The sequence below is a fragment of the Nuphar pumila genome, chromosome 5 (assembly GCF_984573655.1).
Source record: "Nuphar pumila chromosome 5, dmNupPumi1.hap1.1, whole genome shotgun sequence".
Classification (NCBI taxonomy): domain Eukaryota; kingdom Viridiplantae; phylum Streptophyta; class Magnoliopsida; order Nymphaeales; family Nymphaeaceae; genus Nuphar; species Nuphar pumila.
Window position 1 is genome coordinate 116701881 of NC_143253.1, and position 12735 is coordinate 116714615.

General features: G+C 33.7%; 1 protein-coding gene across 2 annotated transcripts in view; it reads left to right on the forward strand.

Annotated features, from left to right (window-relative positions):
- The first annotated feature begins 1977 nt into the window (after nt 1-1977).
- Nucleotides 1978-12735, forward strand: part of LOC149838293 (ubiquitin fusion degradation protein 1 B-like) — a 61572-nt gene continuing 50814 nt past the window's right edge. The window contains exon 1 of one of the 2 annotated variants that reach the window (XM_090006502.1): nt 1978-2079. In XM_090006502.1, the coding sequence (XP_089862628.1) occupies nt 1999-2079 (81 nt within the window). In that variant the 5' untranslated portion in view covers nt 1978-1998. Of the gene's footprint in view, nt 2080-2515; nt 2532-12735 lie in introns of those variants that run through there. The other variant, XM_090006503.1, reaches the window with a different exon arrangement.

The following is a 12735-nucleotide window of genomic DNA, read 5'->3' on the forward strand; positions in this document are numbered from 1 at the left end:
TTTACTTTTCAAAAACACAACCAAACATGGAGTAAGGGAGAAGGTTGCATCCTAATTGTTAATAACATCAAATCAATAAATGTGTTGCAATAAAAACCTTACAAAACTACAAAGCTAAGTTTCTAACCACTACTTAATTTAACATAGTTGTGTTTTTCTAAAAAGATATCAAATACATTTAAATCACTACAAAAATTTAGTCATTGTGAGAAAACATAGAAAATTATAGGAATTGTAAAAAAAGATATAAATATCTGCATTAGTAACATAATATTTAAAAAGACATGTTATATTTTAAAAATATGGTACTTTTTACATGGACCTACCTGGTCACAATCACAAAATCCTGCTCTAGCAAAGGAAAACCTTGTAATACGTTAAAAAGTGTTGCCTTTCTATTAAAAATAGCAAACATATTTAAATTTAAAAAACATGTAAGAAAATGCATACATTTTTTGAAAAAATAAAATAGAATAATTATATAACAATATAAATATTCACATTAATATAGATATAAAAACTCAACACAAGACATTTTCCTAATTGGTGGTATTTTGAGAATACTATGCTTTTGTAAAGTCACAAATCAAATCTTATTCTTTGGATATTCTCAACAAATGGAAAATTTATGAATAAATTTAGAAGTATTATTTTCATGAAAATCCAACTATATTTAAATTGCAAATATACGTGGCAAAATATGAAAAGTTGGACCATACTAATTATATAAAATATGAAACTTTGAAAACCATGCAAAGTAGCAAATCTAAAATTACTACCCACCACTTAATTTAGCAAAGTTATGTTTTCCGCAAGAAGAATATCAACTGCATTTAAATCACACAAATATTTGAGTTGTGAAAAAATATATAAATTTCTTAGAAATATAAATATGTATAAAAATATTTTCACTAGTAACATAATAATAATAAAAAAAACAAGTTATATTTTGAAAATATGGTGCTTTTCACATGTATCGACACAGTCACAATCACAAAATCCTGTTATAACAAAGGAAAACCTTTGAATAAATTAAAAAGTAATGTTTTTTCTTGAAAAATGGCAAACATATTTAAATTTCAAACACATGTAAGAAAATACATAAATATTAAAGAAACCAAAAACACAATAATTGTATAACAATATAAATATTCACATTGATATCAAACCATGACATTTCCTTAATAGGTGATATTTTGAGAATATTGTGCTTTTCTCAAATCACGATTCAAACCGTATTCTAAGGATTTTCTCAACAGAAGATATTTTATGGATAAATTTAAAAAGTATTATTTTCTTAAAAAAACAAATACATTTAAATTACAAAAACATGTGACAAAATCTATAAAAATATACAAACATTGATAAATATAAATTATACAAAATATAAAATTTTGCATTAATAACACAATAATATTGAAATATGACAACTCCAGTTTGAAGATATTGTGATATTGGTTTGATACTTATGTTATATACCAACATAGAATAAACTTTATTATATTATGCAAAATCACAATAAAGATTAGTATATCATACATGTTGTAACACGGAAATTCTAAACATGCAATAAATTAAAAAAATGGTAAATATAAACTTGTATGCTTCTTTGGATGTATGTCTCGACCTATTAAATTAAATTACTAATAAGGTATTAAAAATTAAACCTATTAATATTGATAAATAAAAGTCCATCAATGTCATTTTGAATTATATTGCTATTCGCTTGTATTAACTATTTTAAGTATTATTAATGTTATAATGGATATATTGTTAAATATTTTAACTTTTTTTTAAACTTTAATTAAATAATATTAATGTTTCAATATTTACTTTATTAGCAATTTAGAGGTGAGACGACCCGATTCCACGTGGATCGTTTCACTCGTGTTGGTTGAACACTTGAACCGAGATATACACAAACGAGTCGTATACTCACCGGTTCAAGAGACTATATAAAAAAGAAGATTAAGGTTTGGTGGCGTTGTGTTCACGAGGATGACAGAGGAGGAATCATCCTCATCCGTTCCTGGTGGTGGAGGTGCGGTTGGGGCTGCACGAATTTCACCTCTACCGGCGGCAAGTGGCTAGTCCCCATTATATATATATTCTGTTTTTTGAATTGGTGTTTGTGATGTAAGGGGGTTTGATGGGCTACTCTCTCTCTCATACCCTTGTTTGTTTTTTCTCCGTGTTTGTGACTGAGGGGGATTTGATGCCGTGTTTGTGATGGAGGGGATGGGATGGGATGGGGGTCTGATAGCGTGTCTGTGATGGGGGGTGGGGCTTGATAGCGTGTCTGCGATGGGGGGCGGGGCTTGATAGCGTGTCTGCGATGGAGGGCGGATTTGATAGCGTATTTGTGATGGAGGAGCCTTGATAGCGTGTTTGTGATAGAGGGGGCCTTGACAGCGTGTTTGTGATGGAGGAGTCAACTGTGTTCCTCAAGGTTCCTGGTGGCTCTCCCGGCTCCCTCCAATATGGGTGTCGCCGTCACCAATTATGGCGGCAGATCTACTTTCGTAGTCTAAGTTGCCTTCTTCCTCCTCTCTCGCTCCGTTTCTCATTGCCCCTACATCACCTTGGGTAGTAGATTTGCAATGCTGTCAGATCTGACGAGCATGAGTCCTTCCTGATTGGTTAAACGTCTGGTTCTCATTGTTATTTTCTGTTGATTTTGAGATGATCTATATCGCACCATCTTTTTTCTCCCTTTTCTGTTTCACAAATCGATATTGCTCTTTGATTTTTGCATGGGTGACATTCTTTTTAGTTTAAAATATCCTACTTTTAGCTACTTTATTTACTTTGTTGTTGATTTATTCAAGGTTAAGATAAATTTTTACTAAATGGTTTTCCATCTAGATTGTCAATTGATACTTCAGTATACTGAAGTTGCTTGATGTAACTATTACTATTCCAATTTTATTTAATGCATACTACTAGAATAGACATTTTCAGTACTATATCACATGTTCACCTTAAATGACTGCTTGTAAGAGTTTCTAGAAAAATAATTTTAGATGTTTGTTATTTTATTTCATTTGATTATATGATGTGTCGTGCATTGGTAGTTCTATCTTCTAATATTTTAGATGGAAATTAGTAATCCTGTAACTGGTAAAAACCAATGTTGTATGTATCATAACCTGTATCGTTCGGGCTCAAAATAAGATACTTATCATACCGTATCTTAAAAAGTCATAAATTTTGAAAAAACCCTAAAAAATATAAAAAACCATAAAAAATAGCAAAAAATAAAAAAAATCATAAAAAATGATGAAATGCAAAAAAAAATGCAACCATAAAATCACATGTGAAGCATTTATGTCTCTATGAGTTACATAACACATCATCAATCATCAAATCTCATAAGAACAATGCAAAATAATAATATCTTCTATTAAGAACATGCCACAAGATTCATCAAAAAGCAAAAAAAACCAAGTTTATGAATACTTAACAGTTATAAATTACAATACATAACCAAGTTTTTTAGGAAGTATACCATCAATAATCATTATCATCATTATATTATTCTTGTTCTTCATCTTCTTATTCTTCTCCTCCGACATTCAAATTATCTCCAATATACGTGGGGTCTTCGTCATGTACATCTTGAGCTTCCCTCACGTATATCCGTTGAATGCCTTTTTCATTCAGGAAGGTCTGCTTCTTGAGCCCATTTATCCAATGCATCAAAGTTTTCTAAAATGATGGGATCAAAATGTTCTTTGTACCTCCTTGATGACAATTTTTGTATTCGCCTAGAAAGATAACATGAAAATTTAAAATTAGTTGAGTTTTGTATGTATAAAAAAGTATTAAGTAACACATGAATATGATAAATAAACTTTATAATTTTAAAATTACCTTTGCCTCAGTCGTAGGTTTTAGCGAATGTACACGAGGTCATTGATCCCTTTGTGCTCTAATATGTTTCTTCGCTTTATATGAATTTGTTCAAAGACACTTCAATTTCTTTTGCATCCATTTGCACTGCATGTTTGACTTAGGATGCGAATAACAAAAGCTCTTAGGTTTGGAACATTACTTTCAAACCTAGTCCACCACATGTCTGAAAAAAACAAGAAAACGAGAAATCAAGAAGACAATAACTGATACAAATCATACAACCATACAAAACATCATAACTAAATAACAATATTTAATCAAAATTGAACTAGATAAATAAATTACCTGGGTGCATCATGGTACGATTTCATATTATTGCAGGTCTACCTATATCATACCATGTATTATCGTAATATTTCATTTCCTTATGAATCCGATCTTGAATTCCATAATCAACGCTTCAACCTTTCAATTGAATCCAAGCGACCCTTTTTAACTTTCCTATCCATCTTAAATGTAGAGTATCTAAATGCATGATTTAAATAATACGTTGCAACATGAAGAGGTTGATGAAGCTGCCCAATCCACTTATGGTCAATGATGTTCCATATATGCAAATACAATTTTTTGTTTTCATTTAAATTATATGTAATGACCTCTTTTGCCTTATCCATGGCCTCATAGAGATAACCCATAGCTGGTCGGTCTTCGCTGTCAACCAATCGAAGCACCTTTTCCAAATGTATACTTATTCTCAACAACTTAACATATGAATCCCAAAATTCACTTTCTCATTGCCTTCTTTAGGAATGGGGATATACATTCCACTCATCTGAATAAACCATTTTTTTAAGTGTACTTATATTATTTAAATGTAGAGTATCTAAATGCATGTTTTAAATAATACGCTGCAACATGAAGAGGTTGATGAAGTTGCCCAATCCACTTATGGTCAATGATGTTCCATATAGACAAATACAATTTTTTGTTTTCATTTAAATTATATATAATGACCTCTTTTGCCTTATCCATGGCCTCATATAGATAACCCATAGCTGGTCGGTCTTCGCTGTCAACCAATCAAAGCACATTTTTCAAATGTATACTTATTCTCAACAACTTAACATATGAATCCCAAAATTCACTTTCTCATTGTTTTCTTTAGGAATGGGGATATGAATTCCACTCATCTGAATAAACCATTTTTTTAAGTGTACTTATATTCTTTAAAAGACTATGCACTGTAAAAAAATTTGTAGCAAATGTAGTAGCTGTGCTACGAATCAACCAACATCATTAGTATACTTCCTCATTAAGTTCAAAACCCATGCATGATTATAAAAAAGTTTTGTAATTTCTTGGTAGCATTCAACTATATGTCGTTATCTTATCCATGTTGTCAATGTTCTCAAGCTTGAGGTCTATGCAATGAGTAGCACACGAGGTCCAAAATAATTACCCATAATTCTTTACCTGCTACCCTATATTTCGTTATATTATCAATAATGAACTGTACAATGTTTTGAGGTTGAATCTCTTCCACAATCTGTTTAAAAACCCTCAGCAATACATCTGCTGTCTTGGGCGTATCAGGCAAATCAATTAATTTAAAAAACATGGTTTCTTTGGGGCAATAGACAAGAAAATTTATCAAAGTCCTCAACTTTCTGTCTATCCACTCATCTGCCATGATGCTATACCTAATATCTCTTCATGACTGCCTCATCTCATCTAAATACTTTACTCTCAAAGCATGATATGAAATCATCTTGTATCCAAGCCCAATACTCGTTATGGTATCTGCCACGACCTGAAAATAAAATGAATTTGCCGCATTCAAAGGAATACAAACATCATAAAACCATCTCCCAACCGCGACATTCACCCGCTCGACTAAATGTTGAGGAGTTATAGCAGTACGAATGTTGGGTTTTCCTTAGGGCAGTCCTAGGAGGGAAAAAACTCCTAAAAGAGTCTCTAGCTCTACCTCATCTCGAAGAACTTCCTCTTACTCATCTTTTTGTGCACGCTTCTCTACTACTAACGCCAGCCACATGTGATCATCGCAAAATTTTTCCTCTCGTAATATTCTCTCTCTTCCTTTCCAACCTCTTATTTTCCTCCTTTTTGAAGGGAGAAAGATAAAAAGACAGAAAGAAAGAAAGAAGAGAAAAGAAAGAAGAGAAGAGAAGATGAACTCTTTTGCGGGTTTCACTTGACCTTAATTTTTGAAAATATTTTGAAATAACTCGCCTCCATTTTTGAAATATTTGCGGGAAAATCTGGAAGACGGGATCCGCTCGTCGGTACGAGGTTCGACCGTTCCTGGCGCCTTTACCAGGGGTAATCGAACCAAGGGTCGAATTAATGCCTTTTCGCTTTGTTAAGAAATTATCTAAGTGTTTATCCTAAGTCTAGATGCACAAAGAATCATGCTTGTGTAAATGCAAAGATGTATGCTCTTTTTGAAAAACATTTTGAAGAATTTCCAAGTGAAATTGATAAAGTGAAGAAATGATTCCTAACTTAGAACTTAAGATTAAAGTTCTAAGTTTTTAGAATAATCAAGAGCTTGGGAAGATAAATCTGGATCTGGAAAGAGATGGTTTTTGAAGTTTTTGAGATAAAAGAAGAAGAAAGAAATTTTCTAAGTCATAAATGGACTTTGAGTCAGAAATAGAAATGAAAACGAAATTGAATCAGTAGGAAAGATAGAATTGGGAAAAATTGAGAAATGTAATTGATTTAAAAGTTGAATTTTCAAGATGAAATCCGAATCCAAGATCTGGATTCTGAATAGAATTCAAAGTTTAAAATTTGAATTTAGGATGGGAACTTGATTTGAAACCTGGAATGAAATGGAATTGGTTTTGAGGATTGAAATTAAAGTGGAATTTGGGATTTGGAATTTTGGATGGAACTGGATTCAAGATTTGGAATCCAAGATGATATTCGGATCTGAAATCTGAGATCCAAGATAGGGTTGGACTCTGGATCCTAAGATGGAAATAGATCTGAAGTCTGAGATCCAAAGTAAAATTGGATTCTCGATCATAAAACGGATTTGGATCTAAGATCCAAAAGTGAATTGCGTTCTGGATCCTAGAATGTATTTGGATCTGAAGTCTGAGATCCAAAGTTGAATTGGATTCTGGATCCTAAGAGTTGTAATTTGGATCTGAATATGAGATCCAAAGTAGAATTGGATTTTGGATCCTAAGAATTGGAGTCCGGATCTGAATCTGAGATCCAAGGTAGAATTGGATTCTGGATCCTAAGAATTGGAATTTGGATCTGAATCTGAGATCCAAGGTAGAATTGGGTTCTGGATCTTAAAATGGAATTGGATCTGAAGTCTGAGATCCAATGTAGGATTGGGTTTTGGATCCTAGAATGGATTTGATCCAAAATTTGGAATCCAAGATGAAATGCGGATCTGAGGTCTAAGATCCAAAGGGGAAGTTGGATTCGTACTTGGAAAGCTGGATCCAAGTTTGAGATTTAACTTTGGATTTGGGCTTTTGAAGGTCCAATTGGGACTCTTAAATTATGGATCTGGGTTTTGAAAACCCAGATTGTATTTAAAATTTGAGAAAGGTCAAGCTTTTGAGAATCAATCTTAAACTGTGGTTTTTGAATTTTGATTTTGATTTTGAGTCCAGAATTTCAAAGTTTAAATGGAACTTTGAATTTTTTTGAATTGAATTGGAATTTCAAAATTGTTTTGAGAATTTGAATTATAAATGAATTTCAAAGTCAAATTGGACTTTGAATTTGGAGCTTGAACTTGGAATGAATCAAGAATATAAAGATTGAATTTTGAAATTTCAAAGTCAAATTGGACTTTGAACTTGGAATTTAAATCTTTGAAATATGATAGAAGAATGAATTAAACTATAGACTTGAAGAAAGATATTTGAGATCACTTGGATTTTTGAAAGGAAATTTTGAAAATATTGATGCAATTCTATCCTGAATGATGAATGAATTTGAATAAGTTAAAATTGGATTTGAAAGTCAAATTTCATTCTTCAAATGAATTTAAATAAGATTAATAATATAATACACTCCTGACTATGGCCATTGAATGTATTATATAATAGTCATATCTAAATTCAAATGAGGAATAAAATACCTTTTTGGTGCTTTTATAGAATTTAAAACGAAATTAACCCCCAATATACCCTGACTATGGCCATTGGTATATATTTTGAGTTAATTTTAAGTTAAATTCTAATAAAAGGAGAAAATATGATGAATTTTGAAAACGGATTCGGTGTGGATCCAGTGTTATTTTGTAAAAGATAAAAATACTAAGTTTTGTCCACATCCTGACTATGGCCAGTGATGTGGATCATCAACTTAGGATCAATTACCTCTTACGAAATGGTGCACGTGTCATTCGTGTTGCCATTTGTGAGAATTTGATAAATAAAGGCAAAAATGCATGAAAACAAGCAATTCATGATATTTACAATGCTCATTCATTCTATCTAAACAGGAAATGTAGAGTTTCTCATTAAGGTCTAGCTTATTGCATCATTAACTGGAAATTAAAATCTTAATTCAAGAAGAAAGATAGCCCCCTTTTTTTTTTCATATATCTCCTGCAAAATGTAAGTTAGTAGAAGGCAAATAGAAAAGCGAACATGTAAGAAGAAGCATCATATTGGAATCAGCATGCATATGGTTATACTGAATGAGTATATAGATGTTTAGAGTGAATGTGCATAATATATCCTATATTGCCTATATGGAGCAGGAAAAGGGTTTTTGTATCTAAAGAATGCATTTAGCTGAGAATAACACCTATGCTAGTTAAAGAACGGATATTATATCTAAACTAAGCATGGAAAATGTAGGTCATGTACATAGCTAAAATAAGGACAGCTTAGTGCAGTAGGTAGTGAAATAAGATGAAGTGGTAGGTAAGTAAATGCAAAGATGGGTGATATAGTGGAAGATATGAATGTGCAGTAGCAAAGTGAATGCAACTGGCAGCAGTGATGTGCAATAGTGCGGCTATATAGGAGGGGCTGCTGTGCAAACAACAAATTTTCCATAGATATTCTTGTGAGCATTACTGTGAACATCACAGTTGGTAAGGGTTCTGCTGCTACATGGTACGACAGTGAAGATGGAAGTAAAATGCCGTTGACAGAATGCCTTCAATGCTACAGCAAGCAGCACTGTAACAGTGAGGGAAAGGGTTGGCATGGCCTATGTTTAATAGGCTTCAAATGATGAAGATGACATATTGTAAGCATAGTAGTGGTAGGATATTATGACCCCTAATGCTATATGACAAAAAGATAAAATGTTATGAAGAGAAGGTGCTAAAGAATCAAAATGAAAGATAACAAAAATACAACCAATATGATTCCTGTATGCTGGAAATAGGGTGCAGGTGTTGGATAAAGAAAAGGGAGATGCTATGGTGACAGCCATGCGGTGAATGGTGGTGACATGGTGGAAACAGTGATGCTGCTGTGCACTGGCAAGTGGAGTGGTGTTGGTAGCTAAAAAAAAAAAAAAGGGCTTCACTATGGAGGTGGCAGCAAAATGATATGCTGCTCACGTGTATGCAGCAGGTAAGTGTACTCAGGATGATGCTGTGGGGATAAATTACACAGGTGGAATAAGTGGGGTTGTGATAGTAGTAATATAAATGGAAAAGCACATGAGTGAGTGAAAATACCCAAAAGTAGGGACTGTGGGTGTTAGGGCCAGGAACAGGGGTCATGAAGGAATCTGAGGTATTGAGAACACAGATGCTGATGCAATGAAAATAAATGTAGATGTTTTAAAAAAAAAAAAATTGTTGTCAACAAAGGTGTTGGGTTGCTAGAGGTGAATGAAAGAGCTAGGAAATCTGATAATGCCACAAATTTAAAATACAAAGAATATTAAAATGAAAGGAACAAGCTAAATCAAAAGGGGAGAACATGAATGAACTGAAATAATCATACTGAGATACAGGAATAACCCATCAAATGAACCTGCAAAATGAAATGAGTGATCAACATAAATGCAAAGAGGATCAGAACATGGCAAGTCGTAATGGCAATACTGTCCAAATAAATGATAATAGTTATATGAAAAACAAGAGTAAAAAAAAAAAAAAAACTATCAGTTGTGTATCAAACGAGGGCTGAATCCATAGATAAATACAACAAAAGAAATTTTTGAGTCATCTTTCAATCCCAGTATGGGGTACTCTGTTGACGCATATGCCTTAAGCACATTCTTGGATGCCTCGTCATACAGAAGGAAAGAGAGATGAGAACCTAAACTGATGCCGAAAAGGAAAAAGAAAAGGAAAGAAAGAAAAAAAAAAAGAAAAAAAGAAAAGAAAAGGGAGAAATCGATGATGCTTATTGCGAAGCACCATCGGTTCCTGCTATGATCGAGAATATACAAAATAAAGTTGGGGGTTCCATGTCAATCTTGGAACCAAGATACCTAATCCGTATATGGACATACAATGAAAGCGAAAATGCAAAAAAAAGGCGAACTATAAATGTATATGAAGATCTTATGAAAAACCAATCGAGAATTGAGAATGAAATAAAAAAAAGATATATATAAAAAAAAAAGATGAAAAAAAGAAAGAAAGGGTAATCTGTTGGAATCGAGGATTCCATTTACTGTTGCATCAGGGGTGGTTTGATTTGCTATATGCAAATCAATATCCTCATGGATGCTTGGAAAAGAAAATAAATAACAGAATGAAGAAGAGGGAAATGCAAAAGTAATTAGGAGTTCAGAAAGAAGAAGGGGGGATTTACCGTGCTGGGGCTTCTTATCCAGAGGGCAGAGGCGGTAGCTTCTATGAGTTGCCGCTGGGTAAGGTTGAAGATGACGGATTCTGCAGGGGAATTTGATGAACCGATGAAGTTGATGGGATCGTAATCGCCTCCTGGCAGAGAGTGCGATGATCATGGACTCTTGTGGATTTTTGCAAAAAAAACTTGGTGATCGATCGGTATTCGCAAGGAAAATGGATGCCAGAGGAGAGTGGATACAATGGGTGTAGCTTAAAGAAGATGGATGCCTGACCCCTTCTCGATGCTCTCTTTTATAGGCATCCGAAGGATCGAGAAGGTAGTTTAGGGATGAACGGGTGAAGAGGGATCAAGAGGATCGAAGGGTAGAGGAGCCATCGCCTTCTCTCCTGTGGTGTTTCCCGCAACAGATGGCCGTTAAGATTTTTCACGGGAGGCCCAATCTTTTTCAAAGAATTTAAATAACGGTTTTGCTTTCTTAAATTTTTTTTTTTAAACGTGACTTTAGCTAAAGAAAGGTTTTTCAAAAAAACGGGAGTTTTCTATCATCATCATTTTTTTTTATATTATATATATATAATTTTGTATTTTTGACATAAAAACTCAGAAAGCTAAATGACTTTAATTTAGTTTTGCAAAAGTCTGGAAATATTTATAAAAGGAAAGGTTTTCTGAGAGTTTTTTTTTTAAAGCTATTCTTTGAAAAATCCTTCAAAAAAAAGGGTTTTGATTCGAAACTCGAGGAAATATTTCAAGTTTTTGAATCTTGAATCAAGAAATATAAAGCTGTGAATCCAAACGGATGATGGACGGACTGTTCGAGCCATTCAAAAACTATTTTTGGTATTTTTGTAATTTTGGTTTTAAAAGATTGGATAACGAGGCTCGGATTTGGATTCTGGACTGGATCCAGATCCGGAATTGAGTCAGATATATAAAATAGATTTAATTTTTTTAAAATTTGAAAAATAAACTGGAATTTAGATTTGAAATTGACTCAATTTACTCAGAAAGTGGGGGCCCAATGGAAAAGGAGAATATTTACAAAATTTTGAAAAATTTGGGGTGTTCATAGATGCCCCTCTTTGCTACTAAGCCGGTTGAAAGCCGAGTTTAGTGGCAAAGAAAACACTCCAAATTTTTGAAAAATGCCCCAGTCAGCAGATCTGAACTGGGTGTGGAAGAATTATTTTTGAAAAGGTGGCTTCTGAGGTTTTAAACCTTATCCTGAATGGTTTTGGGGAACCGAAATCCTTGAAAGTAATATGTTTGAGTAGAAAATGAGGAAATCGTGATGGGATTTTGGATGAGAATTCCGAAATGGTGAAATAAAAATTTTGATCAAGCCTCATGGGTGGGACAAGATACTCTTTTTGGACTGATTCAAGTTTAGCCCTTAACCTGGATGGGACGAAGATATATCAAAAAATGAATTTGTAAATGAGGAAAGGAATACATGAGTACCTTGATGGGACATTTTGAGAAATGCCTCGTGAATTGAAGCTCAAGTGGAATCCTTATCCTGGATGGATATACAAAGCATGGGTTCCTTGATGGGAAGAGCCATGATGGGACTGGAAGAAAACATCTCGTCAAAACGAGTTATCTCATTGGAATGTGACTCAGGTTTTACCCAAACCTGTAAGGAAGATACCTCGCGAAGCGAGGTTCCGGGTTAACTCTTAATCTGGATAGGAAATCTACCATACGGATTTCTCAAATGGAGAAACCATAATGGGACCTTTAGAACTTGGACGAACAAATCCGAAAGGGGTTTTACGAGAGGGGGAAAATATGGGGTTCCCTAAAGCTTCGAAAAGGGGAAGAAATTGGGCGTCTCATTGTTGAGACTGAAATAGCTGTTGAAATCTATGACCTCTCGTAGGGGGTTCAGGTTTGACCCTTATCCTGAGTGGGGGAAAATCTACCATACAGGTCTCTCAAAATGGAGAAAACCATAATCGGACCTTCGGAATTTGGACGAACAAATCCGAGAGGGGTTTTCGCGAAAGGAGGAAATATAGAGTCCCTAAAGCTTAAAAAGGGGAAGAAATTGGGCGTCTCATTGCTGAGACTGAAATAGCTTTTGAAATTA